General features: G+C 52.3%; 1 protein-coding gene across 10 annotated transcripts in view; it reads left to right on the top strand.

Annotated features, from left to right (window-relative positions):
- Positions 1-13960, top strand: part of MICAL3 (microtubule associated monooxygenase, calponin and LIM domain containing 3) — a 2050293-nt gene that overhangs the window by 1552021 nt on the left and 484312 nt on the right. For all 10 annotated transcript variants that reach the window (XM_086952901.1, XM_086952911.1, XM_086952910.1 and 7 more), the window contains one exon: positions 5695-5805. In XM_086952901.1, the coding sequence (XP_086809027.1) occupies positions 5695-5805 (111 nt within the window). The remainder of the gene's footprint in view (positions 1-5694; positions 5806-13960) is intronic.

Raw genomic sequence — 13960 nt, 5'->3', positions numbered from 1 at the left:
GCTTGGAGAGGCCAGTGGTCTTGACACTTCGCCAGACACTGGATTTAGCTCACCTCCGACTGTGGCTTCGGAGGCGGGCTCTACATATAGTGTAGTGTTGACAAAGGCAGCTAAGGCCTTAAACCTTAAGCTCCCCGTCGCGGCCGTGAGGACTAACCTCCTCACAGAGGTCCTCAAACCGCAGTCAAGCTCCAGTGAGCCTCTGCTGCCGTTCAATGAGGCCTTGTGTGACGTTCTTGTGGGCACTTGGTCCAAGCCCGCCACAGGTCCGCCTGTGGATAGGAACGTGGCCAGACGCTACCGCCCGGCCCCCGGCGACCCATGCTTTTTGTCCACCCACCCAACCCCGAGAGTCTGGTCATCCAGGCCTCCAACTCCCAGACCGCATTCCCGTCGGCCCCGCCCGAGAGATACGAACAGCTCGGGAAGAAGGTTTTCTCGTCTGTTAGCTTAGGGCTGCGGTCTGTGAATACCGCCTGTCTCTTGGGCCGCTACACCCACACTCTGTGGGACACGGTTGCGGAGGTACTGCCACAATGCACGGAGGAGGTCCAGGCTAAACTCGGCCAAGCCCTTGCGGAAGGACGAGATGCAGCACGTTTTTCTATCCGGTGTGGGCTGGATACAACGGACTCACTGGGCAGGGCGATGGCAACGACAGTGGCGGTTCGACGCCACGCCTGGTTGAGGTTCGCCAACTTCTCGGCCGAGGTCCAGGCCACACTCCTGGACATGCCGTTTGATGGCCGTCGCCTCTTCGGCGACAAGGCAGACCATGCGCTGGAACGTTTTAAGGACTCCAGGGCTACGGCCAAGTCCTTGGGCCTCATGGCTCCACGCCAGCAATCGGGTGCCTTTCGCTCCTTTCGTGGCCACGGAAGGGGCGCCCCCCCACGTACTGCCAGCCACGCGCCGCAGAATGTTCAACAGCGCGGTGGCGGATGTGGAAACCGCCGTGGCGGCGGTCGGGGACCACGGCGAGGCCAGTCCATACCTCCCTCAGCAGCACCTGCCTCTAAACCTTCCGAGTTTTCAGGCCCATGTGACGCCTGTGGGAGGCAGGGTTCGCCATCACGTCTCCCACTGGCGCACAGTCACTTCGGACAGGTGGGTGCTGCAGATCGTCCGAAGGGGCTACTCCTTCCCCTTCGAGGCGTCCCTTCCATCTATGCCACCGCAATGCCACCGCGTGTCGGGGGATCACTTGCAACTTCTGCAAGAGGAAGTCACGGCCCTCTTGGCCAAGGGGGCCATTGAGCGCGTTCCTGGGCCAGAAGTAGGGTGTGGATGTTACTCCCACTACTTCCGGGTACCCAAGAAGGGCAAAGGGGGCCTACACCCTATCTTGGACCTGCGGAACGTCAACGGCTTCCTCCGGAAGGAGAAGTTCAAGATGCTGACTTTGGCTCAGGTCCTGGCTGCCCTGGACCTGGAAGACTGGATGGTAGCGTTGGACCTGTAGGACGCTTATTTCCACATCCCCGTCCTGCTGGCCCACCGGCGTTACCTGCGGTTCACGGTAGGCCAAGAGCACTTTCAGTTTACCGTGCTCCCCTTCGGCCTTACCAGCGCCCCACGGGTGTTCACAAAGGTGATGACGGTGGTCGCAGCTCATCTGCGCAGGCAAGGGGTGTCAGTCTTCCCCTACCTCGACGACTGGTTGATGAAGGCGGGCTTGCCCCAGGTAGTCGTCAACCACCTCCAGACTACGGCCGACCTCCTGCACTTGCTGGGGTTCTCCATCAATGTGCCGAAGTCACACCTGTGTCCCTCTCAGAAGCTCCTCTTCATCGGAGTGGATCTCGACTCTGCGCAGTTTCGGGTTTACCCGCCCGAACAGCGGGTTCGGGATATACAGGCTCTGATTCCCATCTTCCAGCCGTTATCCCGAGTCTCTGTCAGGTTGACGCTGCGGCTTCTGGGGCTGATGGCCTCCTGCATCCTTCTGGTGCATCACGCCAGGTGGCGTATGCGGGCTCTGCAGTGGGACCTGAAGTTTCAGTGGGCCCAGCATCAGGGCAACCTGTCCGATCATGTCTTGATCTCGGAGGGCACTGCGAAACAACTGCAGTGGTGGCTCACGGACCGCGACTGGGTCAGTGGCAGATCCCTCTCCCTACCCCACCTGGAGCACGTGGTTGTGACGGGCGCGTCCCTCCAGGGCTGGGGAGGCCATATGGGAGAGGCGGAGATCAGAGGCCTCTGGTCTCCGGCGGAGTCCCGGCTCCATATCAACATGTTGGAGCTGCGGGCGATTAGTCTAGCACTGAAAGCATTCCTCCCCTCTGGCCGGGGGAGTTTAGTGCAAGTGTTCACCGACAACACCACCGCCATGTGGTACTGCAACAAACAAGGCGGAGTGGGGTCGTGGACCCTATGCCAGGAGGCTCGCGCCTATGGCAATGGCTGGAACATCAGGGCGTGACCCTGGTGGTTCAACACCTGGCAGGCTCTCTGAATGCCAGGGCAGACAAACTCAGCCGTCGGTGCATGATGGATCACGAATGGCGTCTGAACTCGGACGTGGCGCAAGGCCTCTTTCAGCAGTGGGGAGAGCCTTGGTAAGATCTATTCGCCACAGAAGAGAACGGGCAATGTCATCAGTTCTGCGTGTTGGAATTTCCAAGGCGGCACTCTCTCGGAGACGCTTTTCGCCACGCGTGGAGCTGCGGTCTGTTGTACGCCTTTCCGCCTATACCACTTCTGCCCAGAGTGCTGAAGAAGATCAGGCGCAACCGGGCCCAATTCATCCTTGTGGCTGCGGACTGGGCACGAAGGTACTAGTATCCCGAGCTACTCAGCATGTTTGTCGATCCCCCGATTCGTCTACCTCTTCAGGAGGGCCTTCTGTCGCAGCAGCAGGGGACGGTCCTCCACCCGAACCTGTCCTGTCTCCACCTCCATGCTTGGAGATTTAGCGGCGACAGTTGAGGCCATTTGACCAGCCTCCTGAAGTTTGTAATGTGATTCTGGCAGCCAGGCGTCCCTCCACAAAGTCGGTATACGCCTGCAGGTGGAACAGATTTGTGGCATGGTGCACAGCAAAGGCTGTGGATCCACTCTCTGCCCCTCTTTCTGAGGTTCTCCTCTTTCTTCTTTCTCTTGCCCAGCAGGGCTCTGCTCTGGGCACTATCAAGGGCTACTTTTCTGCCCTGCCCGCCTTCTTGAGGCTACCTGATCAGCCTTCTTTGTTCAAGCCCCCGATTGTAAATAGGGCATCACTCATATGTTTCCCCCTGTTCCTTCGTGATGCCCCAGTGGGACTTAAACCTTGTTCTGACCTATCTGATGTGCGCTCCTTTCCAGCCACTTCATAACTGTCCTGTCCGTCTTCTTACGCTTAAGACTGCTTTCCTGGTTGCATTCACCTCTGCCTGGAGAGTGAGTGAGCTCCAGGCTCTTTCCTCTAAACCCCCTTTCCTTTCTGTCCATCCGGACAAAGTTGTGTTGCGGACAAGACCCTCTTTCCTGCCCAAGGTAGTCACAGCCTTCCACATCGGGCAGTCCATCACTTTGCCCACCTTCTTTCCGTCTCCGCACCCCTCTAAAGAGGAAGAGCGGCTCCACAGTCTGGACCCAAAACGTGCGCTCTCATTCTATCTGGATCGCACACGCCATTTCCGGGTTGATGGCCAACTCTTTGTTGGTTACGTGGGCGCTAAGAAGGGACGGGCGGTGCACAAACGGACCATCTCTCGGTGGGTCGTGTTGTGCATCAAGGCATGCTACTCTTTGGCTAAGAAGGAGCCTCCTGATGGGCTGAGGACCCATTCCACTCGGGCCAGGGCGGCTACTACTGCCCTGGGCCTGGGAGTCCCATTGCAGGACATCTGTCAGGCGGCCTCGCTGCACACGTTTGCAAGACACTACTGCCTGGACAGCCAAGTCCGGAGGGATGGCTTCTTTGGCCGTTCCGTCCTCCAGGACTTTCTGGTGTGATTATTGGTTCGCAGACCCACCAACGGGGTTGGTATTGCTGGGGTATCTATTCTAAGGTAAGGAATCTAATACTAACCTGTTTCTTTCAGATGCACAAGTTACTTACCTTCGGTAACAATATATCTGTAAGAAACAGTAGTTAGTATTAGATTCCTTACCGCTCCACCCATCCTCCCCGTTCTGCAAACCGATATCTAGGGTTAAGGTCATCCTCTTTCAGGGCCCTAGTTTCATGGCACCAATGTTGGTTTTTATCATGGCTCTGCGTTTCTGGCGCGGAAAAGCTGTGTATAAGAACTGACGCCAGCGCGCGAGGGGCGGCGTGTAAGTACTCCGGCGACGTCATCATGGTGCCGACGACGGAGGCGGAGCCGCAGACGACGCCTACCGACGTGCAAGGGTACTGCTACGCAAAAGTTTCTGGATCCAGTCTGACGCCTGGGGATATTCTAAGGTAAGGAATCTCATACTAACTACTGTTTCTTACAGATATATCGTTACCGAAGGTAAGTAACTTGTGCGCTAGGCTGATATGTAACATCCCTTATCGCCATTCAATCGCTCCATATTTGATGAAGCTACACTGGCTGCCAGTTACCTACCGCATCCAATTTAAATCGCTGGTCCTGGCCTTCAGGGCCCTCAACGGCCTTGGCCCAATCTATCTTAGAGGCAGGCTAAAGCCCGTTCAGTCTACCCTTGCTCTTAGATCTAATCATCTCTGCCTCCTCCACGCTCCTCGCTTTCACCATTCTAGAACGGGGGGCAGGGCCTTTGCTGTGGTGACTGCTAAATTGTGGAACAGCCTTCCACTGGCCCTTCGGCTGACCACAACTGAAACATTGTTCTGAAGCAAACTGAAAACCTGGTTGTTTTCCAACCTCTAGCCGCGCCTGTCCTCTCCGCTGCCTCCTGTCCGTAGCGCCGGGACACCCCCGTCGGGGGTAGCCGCGCGCTTTATAAGATTATAAATAAATAAATCAATATTATATTTTGTGTTGCTGAACCAATGGGTGTCAACTTGAGGTGAAGTCTTACCTTGAAAATCAAACCTACAACAATCCACACGTAATCATGCTTCAGTGAATTATTCCCAAACCAGCTGTCATAAGGAATGACGTTTCAAGGACATATCAGTATAAAAACATATTCCGAATGAAGGAAGGGATGTTGTTGCCACATTATACCCTGTCCGCCATAACCTATATCTCTAAGGGTAAGCAGATATAGTCAGGCTTATCATAGGTTCATATTTACATCACCAATTGCATAACTAGTCCACATATGCTTACAGAAAATTGTCATTCATTATCACCATTATGTCCTAACTTATTAACTCGCAAATTACATATTCAAAGTCATTTCCTCTTTATTATTGTGCAAATGTATAAAGCACATGGCTGCCCCAAATTTAAAAATGAAAACACTGTAACAGCATCAGCTGTGTGATGTGGTGCACGGCTCTCTGGTTCTCTCCTTGCTTGCGCTATAAAAAAGCCTTGAGCAGTGAAACAGTTTGATTTATTTTGGGTGCAGGGGTGAGGAGAAATGTCATTGTTTGTAACCAAAATAAAATTACATAACCCCGGGCCTGGTCAGCGAATCTGACTGAATTATAGTGAGAAACAAGCGTTCTCCAGTACAAAAAGTTATTTATCAACGCTTATAATAGCAGTGAAACGAATGAGCAAGGCTGTGCACAATTGTCACCTTTCGGTCATCTTTGCCTCCTTTTGTAATCTTGGCACTGAGCAGATGACATCCCCTCGGACGCCGAGGCCGAGGAGCGGCTGCACCACTTGGAACTGGAAGAGCTGAAGCCGGATGTGGGAGAGGTCGCTGCTGCTCATCTAGCAGGAAGAAAAGGTAACAGCCATGGGTAGCATCCGAATACAGACTCTTTTTCAGACTTTGCAAGTATTTTATTATTTATATTGTGTGTATCTTATGTAAATGTGGCAAACATGGTGTGAAATATTATTGTATATTTAAGCCTTACTTTCAGCATCAGATATTGAATCTTCTGTTTTCGAGAATCCAGAAAGTGGTGCAGGTAATTGGAGGACCTACACTTATACAAGCGTTTTCCAATCAATCAATCAATCACTCATTTGTAGAGCACACTAGTCACCCGTGAGGATCTCAAGGCGCTGAGAGTGGGTAAGGGGTGCAGATGCTCCTCGAACAGCCAGGTTTTGAGGAGTCTTCTGAAGGTCAGCAGGTCCTGGGTCTGACGCAGCTGTGTGGGTAGGGTGTTCCATGTCTTGGCAGCGAGGTAGGAGAAGGTGGAGGTCCTGTGGATGTGTGGGACGGCAGCGAGGGCGAGGTTGGGGAGACGAAGCTGGCGGTTTGGGGTGTAGAAGGTGAGACATTAGTACAGGTATGCTTTTCCGGCGTTGTGGAGAGCTTTGTGAGCGTGGGTGAGGAGCTTAAAGGTGACCCTTTTGTTGACTGGGAGCCAGTGCAAGTCCTTCAGGTGGGCGGTGATGTGGGTGTTGCGGGGGATGTCGAGGATAAGGCGTGCAGAGGCGTACTGTATGCGCTGGAGTCTTTTCTGGAGTTTGGCCGTGGTTCCTGCATAGAGGGCATTGCCGTAGTCCAGTCTGCAGCTGACGAGGGCCTGGGTGACCGTCCTTCTGGTTCTGGTGGGGCACCACCTGTAGATCTTGCGGAGCATGCAGAGTACGTTGGAGGAGGAGATGGCGTTGACTTGCTGGGTCATTGAGAGCGATGAGTCCAGGATGAACCCCAGGTTGCGTGCGTGGTTGGTTGGTGTGGGAGCAGCTCCCAGGGCGGCTGGCCACCAGGAGTCATCCCAGGCGGAGGGGGTGGAGCCCAGGATGAGGACCTCTGTCCTGTCGAATTTGAGTTTCAGGCAGCTGTTCTGCATCCAACGGGCGACGGCGTTCATTCCTTCGTGGAGGTTGGTTTTGGCTGTGGCGGGGTTCTTGGTGAGAGAGCGAGGATCAGCTGAGTGTCGTCAGCGTAGGAACCGATGTTGAGGTTGTGCGAGCGGACGATGTTGGCGCGGGATGCCATGTAGACGTTTGAGAGGGTCGGGCTGAGGGATGATCCTTGGGGTATGCCACAGATGATCTTGGTGGCTTCAGATCGGAATGTGGGGCGGCGAACCCTCTGGGTTTTGTCGCTGAGGAAGGAGGTGGTCCAGTCCAGAGCTTTGTCACGTATTCCCGCATTGTGTAAGAGTGTGCGTAGGGTGTGGTGGCAGACTGTGTTGAAGGCAGCTGAGGGTCCAGGAGGATTAGGGCCGCAGTTTCGCCACTGTCCAGTAGGGTCCTGATGTCGTCTGTGGCAGCAATGAGGGCGGTTTTCGTGCTGTGATTGCTGCAGAATCCAGATTGGGACGGGTCTATGATGTTGTTCTCCTCGAGGAAGTGAGTTAGTTGCTTGTTGACGATCTTTTGGTGACTTTTGCCGGCAACGGAAGCAGGGAGATGTGTCGGAAATTCTTGAGGTCATTTGGGTCTCTGTGGTTTTTTTTGAGTAGGGTGTTGAGCTCAGCGTGTTTCCAGCTTTCCGGGAAGTGGCGGTCTCGAAGGAGCTGTTGTTGATTTTCCGGAGTTGGGGTGTGAGGATGCAGTTTGCTTTGTTGAAGATGTAATGAGGGCCGGGGTCGGATGTAGGGCCGGAGTGGATTGTGTTCATTGGTCTTGATGGTGTTGTCGTTGACGTGGGTCCAGGAGAGCAGGGGGTTGGTGAGGCTGGGCGGTGGCAAGTCTGCGGTGTCGGTGGCTGTAGGGAGAGGCTGGGCGTGGAAGCTGTTGTGGATGTCTGCAATCTTGCGGTGAAAGAAGGTGGCTAAGGAATCGCATAGGTCTTGCAACGGCAGGATGTTGTTGGAGCTGGGGTTGGAGAGTTCCTTCACGATGAGGTCTTTAAAATCTTTCTGATTGTTGAGAAACTCTTTAAAAAATAAATAACTACTTATCCAGGTAAAGTAATCTGTTACCTAACAAGTATCGTACAAATTTGGCTATCAACCTTGCACATTCGCAAGAATCAGAGCACTTTAAAAATGTTCCTAATAAATACGAAAAAAGCTAATATTGTCATTGTTTAACTTGACAACTGTACCACTTTTTATTTTTACTGAAGGTTCAGCGATTAAATACCAGCTAAGAATTAGTTCAACTAACTTATTTTTTAAATGAATTGCAAATGTGTATGCAGGTCTGTGGTGCCATTCCTAGTGGCTAAATTATTGTGATTGATATATCAGTTGTTCAACAAAAAAGATATAATAGTCGCGCAGAGCTGAACCCCATAAAGTGTTAGTTTAGAGCTATTCCAGATGGTGTTCGATTAATAGAGGTTTTAAATTGAATTTCAGTGGTATGGTTGTAGAAAAGTAGGATCTGCTTTCATGGTTAGCCCACTTTTTGGTGTTATACTGTTTTCTGACTAGTCTGACAGGGCTCCTGCTAATCAGGACCCCAGTTACTCCGCTCTCTCCCTAAATTTGACAATGGTAAGTATTATGGAACCTCCACAATTGGCTACTGGCGCACCAAGGGCATAGTGAAGTGAGGTCGATGATGTGTGGTGGTATGACAAGTTAGAATGTTTATGGTATACAAAGAAATATGGGGGACATATCACTTGTTTTGACATATGATTTATTCTCTGAAGTAATTGAATATAGTCATGGAATGATCATTGATATCAAGTGAAAATATACGTGAATATTTGAATCAATGTACATTTTTAAATGTGTTTTTTATACTTTTTGTACATTTTGAAAAATGTGAAAAAGCAAATAATGTAATAAAAACAAAGGTTTCAGAATGTTGAATGGATATAAAGGGTAGCCCCAAAGTGTTCTTGTTAGCCTTTGCAAAGCAATATAGGTTGTTGGGGAGGTTTTGATATTTTTTGATGTACAGCATGTATTATGCCACCTATGAGAGACCACTCAAACTGTGACTACAGGCCCGTCATTGCAGCCTGTGTGAATGGATCGTTGCACCCCTCACTGCAGATATAGGTTTCCTTATATCTGAGGTCACTACACTTAAAACTTATAAGTCACCCCTATGGTAGACTCTTCAGTCCTGAGGAGAGGGTGCTTGCTTATAAGTGTGATGGTGTCCCTTCATGTGCAGGGCCCCTCTAATAACCCCAGAGACGATTCTCCCGGCTTTGTAAGTGCAGTCAGCCATTTATTGCATATAATGGACATCAAGTCAAATTCAAGATATCTAATTATATATTGGCTGCACCGAAACCAGTCATATTTGGTATCAAACATGTTGGAATCCTACCACTACACCTATTCCAGTGTCGGGCGTAGAACCCAATGTACTGGGAGGGCTAAAGGGTGCCCCCTGTATTCCCATTACCAGCTTTTCAGGGTCCAACAGCAAGCTAGTTCTGCTGCCGACCACAGACTTGGTTCTTTCCTCCTGCTGCTGAGCTGAGCTCGAGCAAGGGAAGGCATGACAATAGGTTTCCTGCTATAGGGAGGTGTGACCACCTCCCAGACAGGACTTAGTGTACTGGGCTGGGGTGGGGGTGCTTGCCAGCGCCACCAGACTGAGTTGAAGGGCAATTTGGTGCCCTCCTTGCATACTCAAGTTTGAGCCAGTTCAGGGAGCCGTTGGTTCTCGCTCTGGCACGAATCTAGACACAGGATATCTCCCCTCTGTCAAGCCGCTCCTCTGGGAGTTATCATTGAATTGTCCCAAGCTTTCCCTGGGGTACATAAGGGCTAGGGTACTTAAGGGGTGTGGGTGGCTCTTCAGATTCATTGTGGGACAAGATTCAAACTCGAAACAACTTCAACCATTTGGGCACCTTGGACTTCACCTGGAACCTAGACTGCACCAAGGAAGACTCCTGAGGCTCTTGGTCTCGCTGTTGTGCTAGTCGTCTTAGTCTTCTCTGCCTGTGCTCCTCGCTGTTCCACTAGTCTTATTAGTCATCTGTGCTTCCTCCAGGTTCTTCCCCAGGCCTGTGGGCTTCAAAGACACCCAAAGGAATCTCCCTTGGAGTGAAGGAGTCCCTCCCCTGCATCTGCAGGCTCCACTATGAATCTGACCGGTCTACTCTCTTCTAGCGTCCCACGGATGATGAAAGGCTCAGCAATACAGTTGGTGGTTCTGCAACTCCCTTGAGGCCTGACCTGTCCACTCAACAAGTTTGATGCCAGTATTCCTTGTCGGAACTACTGGAAGAGAATTCCTGTAAACTGTGTCGACTTGCTGTTGCCAAGACTTGATGGCTCTGCCCCCCAAAGATCTTCAGACTACAAGAAGCACCAGCCTCCAGCATCTCTTTCTTCCAAAATCTTCGTCCTCAATGGATCCTCTGCTTCATGCACCTGCATCGTTGGTGAGCTGCTTGAAGTCCCCTTGCGACTCCTATGCCTTCGGCCTTTGGGTCCTCTTGAGGGTCTTCTTTGGCTCCAGTGGGCTCCCCTGCTTTGCAGGGCCTGCTCTGACTCTCATACACTTGGTTAGTCCCTTGTACCTTGCTGATCCCAACGAATGCTGCACCTTTTTAGTTTACTCGGTCTGTTGCTGCTGCCAAAGCTTCTTGGTGCTCCCACCAGACACCGACTCACTGGTTCTTGACTTCTGACGTGGGACAGCTCATGAACTGCTCCTGATCTTCCACAGCATCGCCTGGTCCTTGCAGCTGTAGCGATAAGGTCACCATCATCACTCCTGCATCTTCTGTCATCGGTGGTCATTGGTCTTCCGTGCCTCCTGGTCACTTCCGAGTGGCATAGACTCGGTCTCGTCTCTTTGCATGAACTTCTCTTCAAGAGTCCATCCTTGAATTCTACCACACTCTTTCACCTTCTTTTTCACCTTCTTTGCCAATCGTACCTTTTCGTTTTGGTCTGTGGCAGTTTCCGAAGTCACTTCACAAGTTTGCACCGACTTCCCTGGTGTAGGTATCCTGGTTCCTGGGGTATCCACGGAGGGGGTGACTCTGCAACCTTCTGTCTTCCACAGAGTTTCTTCAGGGTCCACTGGGAAGCGTCCTTCTTAAAAACTGCAACTTTCCTATTGACTTGTATTGAGTACGCAGCTGTTTCTCTGCACACTGCCTCTGTGGGATTCCTGGATACTTACCTCGGGTGGTTCCCTATAGCCCCATCTCTACTGAGTCTTTTGGTCCAGGTCCTGACTTAATTCGCGGTTTGCATTCAACTTCTTTAGTATATGACTTGGTCTCCCCCTGGAGACCACTGTGTATTTCTGCTTACTTACCTGTTTACATTTGAAATATTGTGTATGTTGTGTTTATATCTCCGGGTAGGAGATTTACCAATCTGTTAGTGTGTATAATAAATACAACTATTTTATAACTACATTGTGTAGCTATTTTTCGTTTAACCTATACTATATGATTAGTTCTGGTAAAACAAGCTGCTTAACACTCCTTCTGGACTAAACCTGAAGGCTGCTCGCCATACCTACCAGGTAGAGAGATTTCCATGGTTGTCTAAGACCACTGAAATCAACATAAGGGTTGTCTGGATTAGTGCAAGGTGCTTCACTTAAATAAATGTACACATATAAGTGGCACCCCCCTTGCATGTTTACATCAGTTCCTTTCTTTCAGTGCCTTCTGATGCAGATCCGGAGCTCTGCCCCCCACCTTTGTCTGACTTACTACAACTCCAAACAACTGTTCGTCAGTGTGATAGGGAACGATGTATACACCTAAAATGGAAGAAGTCAAGCTGCATTGTGACTGTTTTTTCCTGGGCCACAACTCTTCGTCGGGTGACAAATGCACCTGCAAGAGAATTAGAGACCAAGAGGTAAAGGTCTATAACAGCGATTATAAGTAGTAGTTGTGGTCTTCACAATGGCTCTGCCCCAAGATTTGTCATGGTTCCTGGGCCATTCTTGCAACCTCTACTCACAATTTTCGGGTAAGTCAAAATGAAAGTCCAAGCATAAGAAAGCAAGACTCAAGCCCATCCTGCCACTCTGACTGAAAAGATAAGGTATGAGGGCGTCAAGATGTGAGTCACTCCTTCGAGATCACTGACCACAGAACTAATACTTTCCTTGGTCCTGATGTACCCTGAGTTTCCTGGACTGTCGTTGACTATGCAGCAAATGAAGGCCTTCAAAGAGATTGTGCTGCAAGTCTATAGTGTGTTTCTGGCTCTCTCTGGCACAGTTTTGAGACCCACAGGAACTGCAAGGGGCATCAGTTGCGTTACTGCAAGTGGGCCCTAGCCCGATGCAGTCTGTCTTCTTAGGACCCATTACCAAGCCCTTATCGACTCCATTACAGACTTTCACTCCGTCCCCAAGGTCCATGCCACTTCCTGATACTGGGACCAAACTTCACTGGCACCCGTTTATGACCCAGTGGCAAATCCCTTGTCGACCCCCAAGCAGATGTTGCCTTGAGCTGAATCTAAGTATGAATCTGATCGAGACTACTAGCTTCAGATTCCTTAACTTAGAATTATCCCCAGGCGTGAGACTGGATCCGGAAAACTTTTCTGCCGCAGCATCCCTTCGTGCCACGGGACGGCACCACGTGACTCCGCCCTGACGTCGTCGCGTCTGTGAGGTCAGCGAGGATTCATAAGTCCCACCCCGGCGCACCTACGTCAGTTTTTTCTCTTTTCCGTGTGCAGCTTCCTGGCCTGTTTTAAGGCCTTCTATCCCTTTGCGTTCAGAGTAACAGTGTGCGAATGCCTTCAGGCTTCAAGACGTGTACCTCTTGTGCACGTCCCATGTCGGCGACGGACCCTCACCCGATTTGCATGTGGTGCCTGGGTGAGCACACGACTCGAAAAGTTGCGACGCCTAGTAGCACCTTAAGCCTAAATCACAGGGGGAGCGCCGGATGAAGTTGCTGTTGGCGCGCTTGTCCAGGCCGGTATCGTCCCAGCGTCCGTCCCCTACCTCGGGGGCAAGGACTGGCATGTTTTGTCTGCAGAATAGTCTTTCACCACGGCTCTTTGGGCGTGGCTCACCGGCTGGTAGGTCCTTCAGTGTGACTCCGAGGCCCTGTCCTCCTACCGCGGTGGGCGCCGTCTCCCCCCTGGACTTGCGCCCCCGCTTGTCGCCTCCGTACCCGCTGTTTCCCGGCGCGGAGGCAACTAGGGCCCAAATGACAGCCTACGCTGCGACTCTGCAGGCTTCTTTGGCCCTTCCTCCACCTCCTCCGATGACCGCAGATCCCTTGCCTCATGCCGGGAATTCCGCTGAGTCGCCGGCGACTCCGGCGCCGACGGTTTCAGCTCCAGGTCGTAGGAGAGTGGCGTCGTCGGGGTGTGGTCCTTCGGGGCTTCCCTCTTCGGCGTCTAGCGCCCCTGCCTCGCAAAAAATCCCTACGGGGCTCCCTGTGGCTTCGCAGATGATCGTCGGGACTCTGGGCTTGCCCCGAGCCACCCTCGGTCCTCTGAGCAGGAGGCTGCCTCACTAGAAGTCGATCCGGCACCGTTTCGGCACCAGGAGCCTTCCTCCCTGGCTCCGGTGGAGTCGAGGGTTGAGGCCGGGGCCTGGGATGCCTTCCTGAGTCCCTCTCGATCCTCGGCGCGGGCGGCTGCCCCATCCGGGGTCGAGTCAGCGCCATTTAGGCGCCGCGCCACGCCTTTGCCGGTCCGGTGTCTGCCTCGCCCCATTCTCCTGGAGAGCACGTGGTGGCAGGAGTCTGCACGGCGCCACGGAGGCCCATTCCGGCGCCGATCGACGCTGATCAGGACCCGATGGCGGACTCCATGGAGTCACGTCAGCGCCGGGTTCTGGATTAGTCTCCTGAGGTTCCTTCGTCTCCTGAGGTCTGTCATCTGTTGGTGTGTTCCTCCCCGGAGACAGGGCGCCGTGTAGTTGCCTTTTCACCAGCATCTTCCAGGGAAGGCTTTTCGCCATCCTCAAGGGCAAAATCCTCGAACCCTTCTTTCCGTGGCTCGTGGCTGGCTTCTCCACCGGCCTCTCCACCCTACCCTGGGTCTCCTCAGGTTCACCATTCCTCTGTGGATCCTCCTCTATGCCGGGGCTGGCCGCTCCCCCCGGACTTA

This window comes from Lissotriton vulgaris, chromosome 1_2 (assembly GCF_964263255.1).
Source record: "Lissotriton vulgaris chromosome 1_2, aLisVul1.2, whole genome shotgun sequence".
Classification (NCBI taxonomy): domain Eukaryota; kingdom Metazoa; phylum Chordata; class Amphibia; order Caudata; family Salamandridae; genus Lissotriton; species Lissotriton vulgaris.
This window is presented reverse-complemented; position numbering and strand designations above follow the sequence as displayed.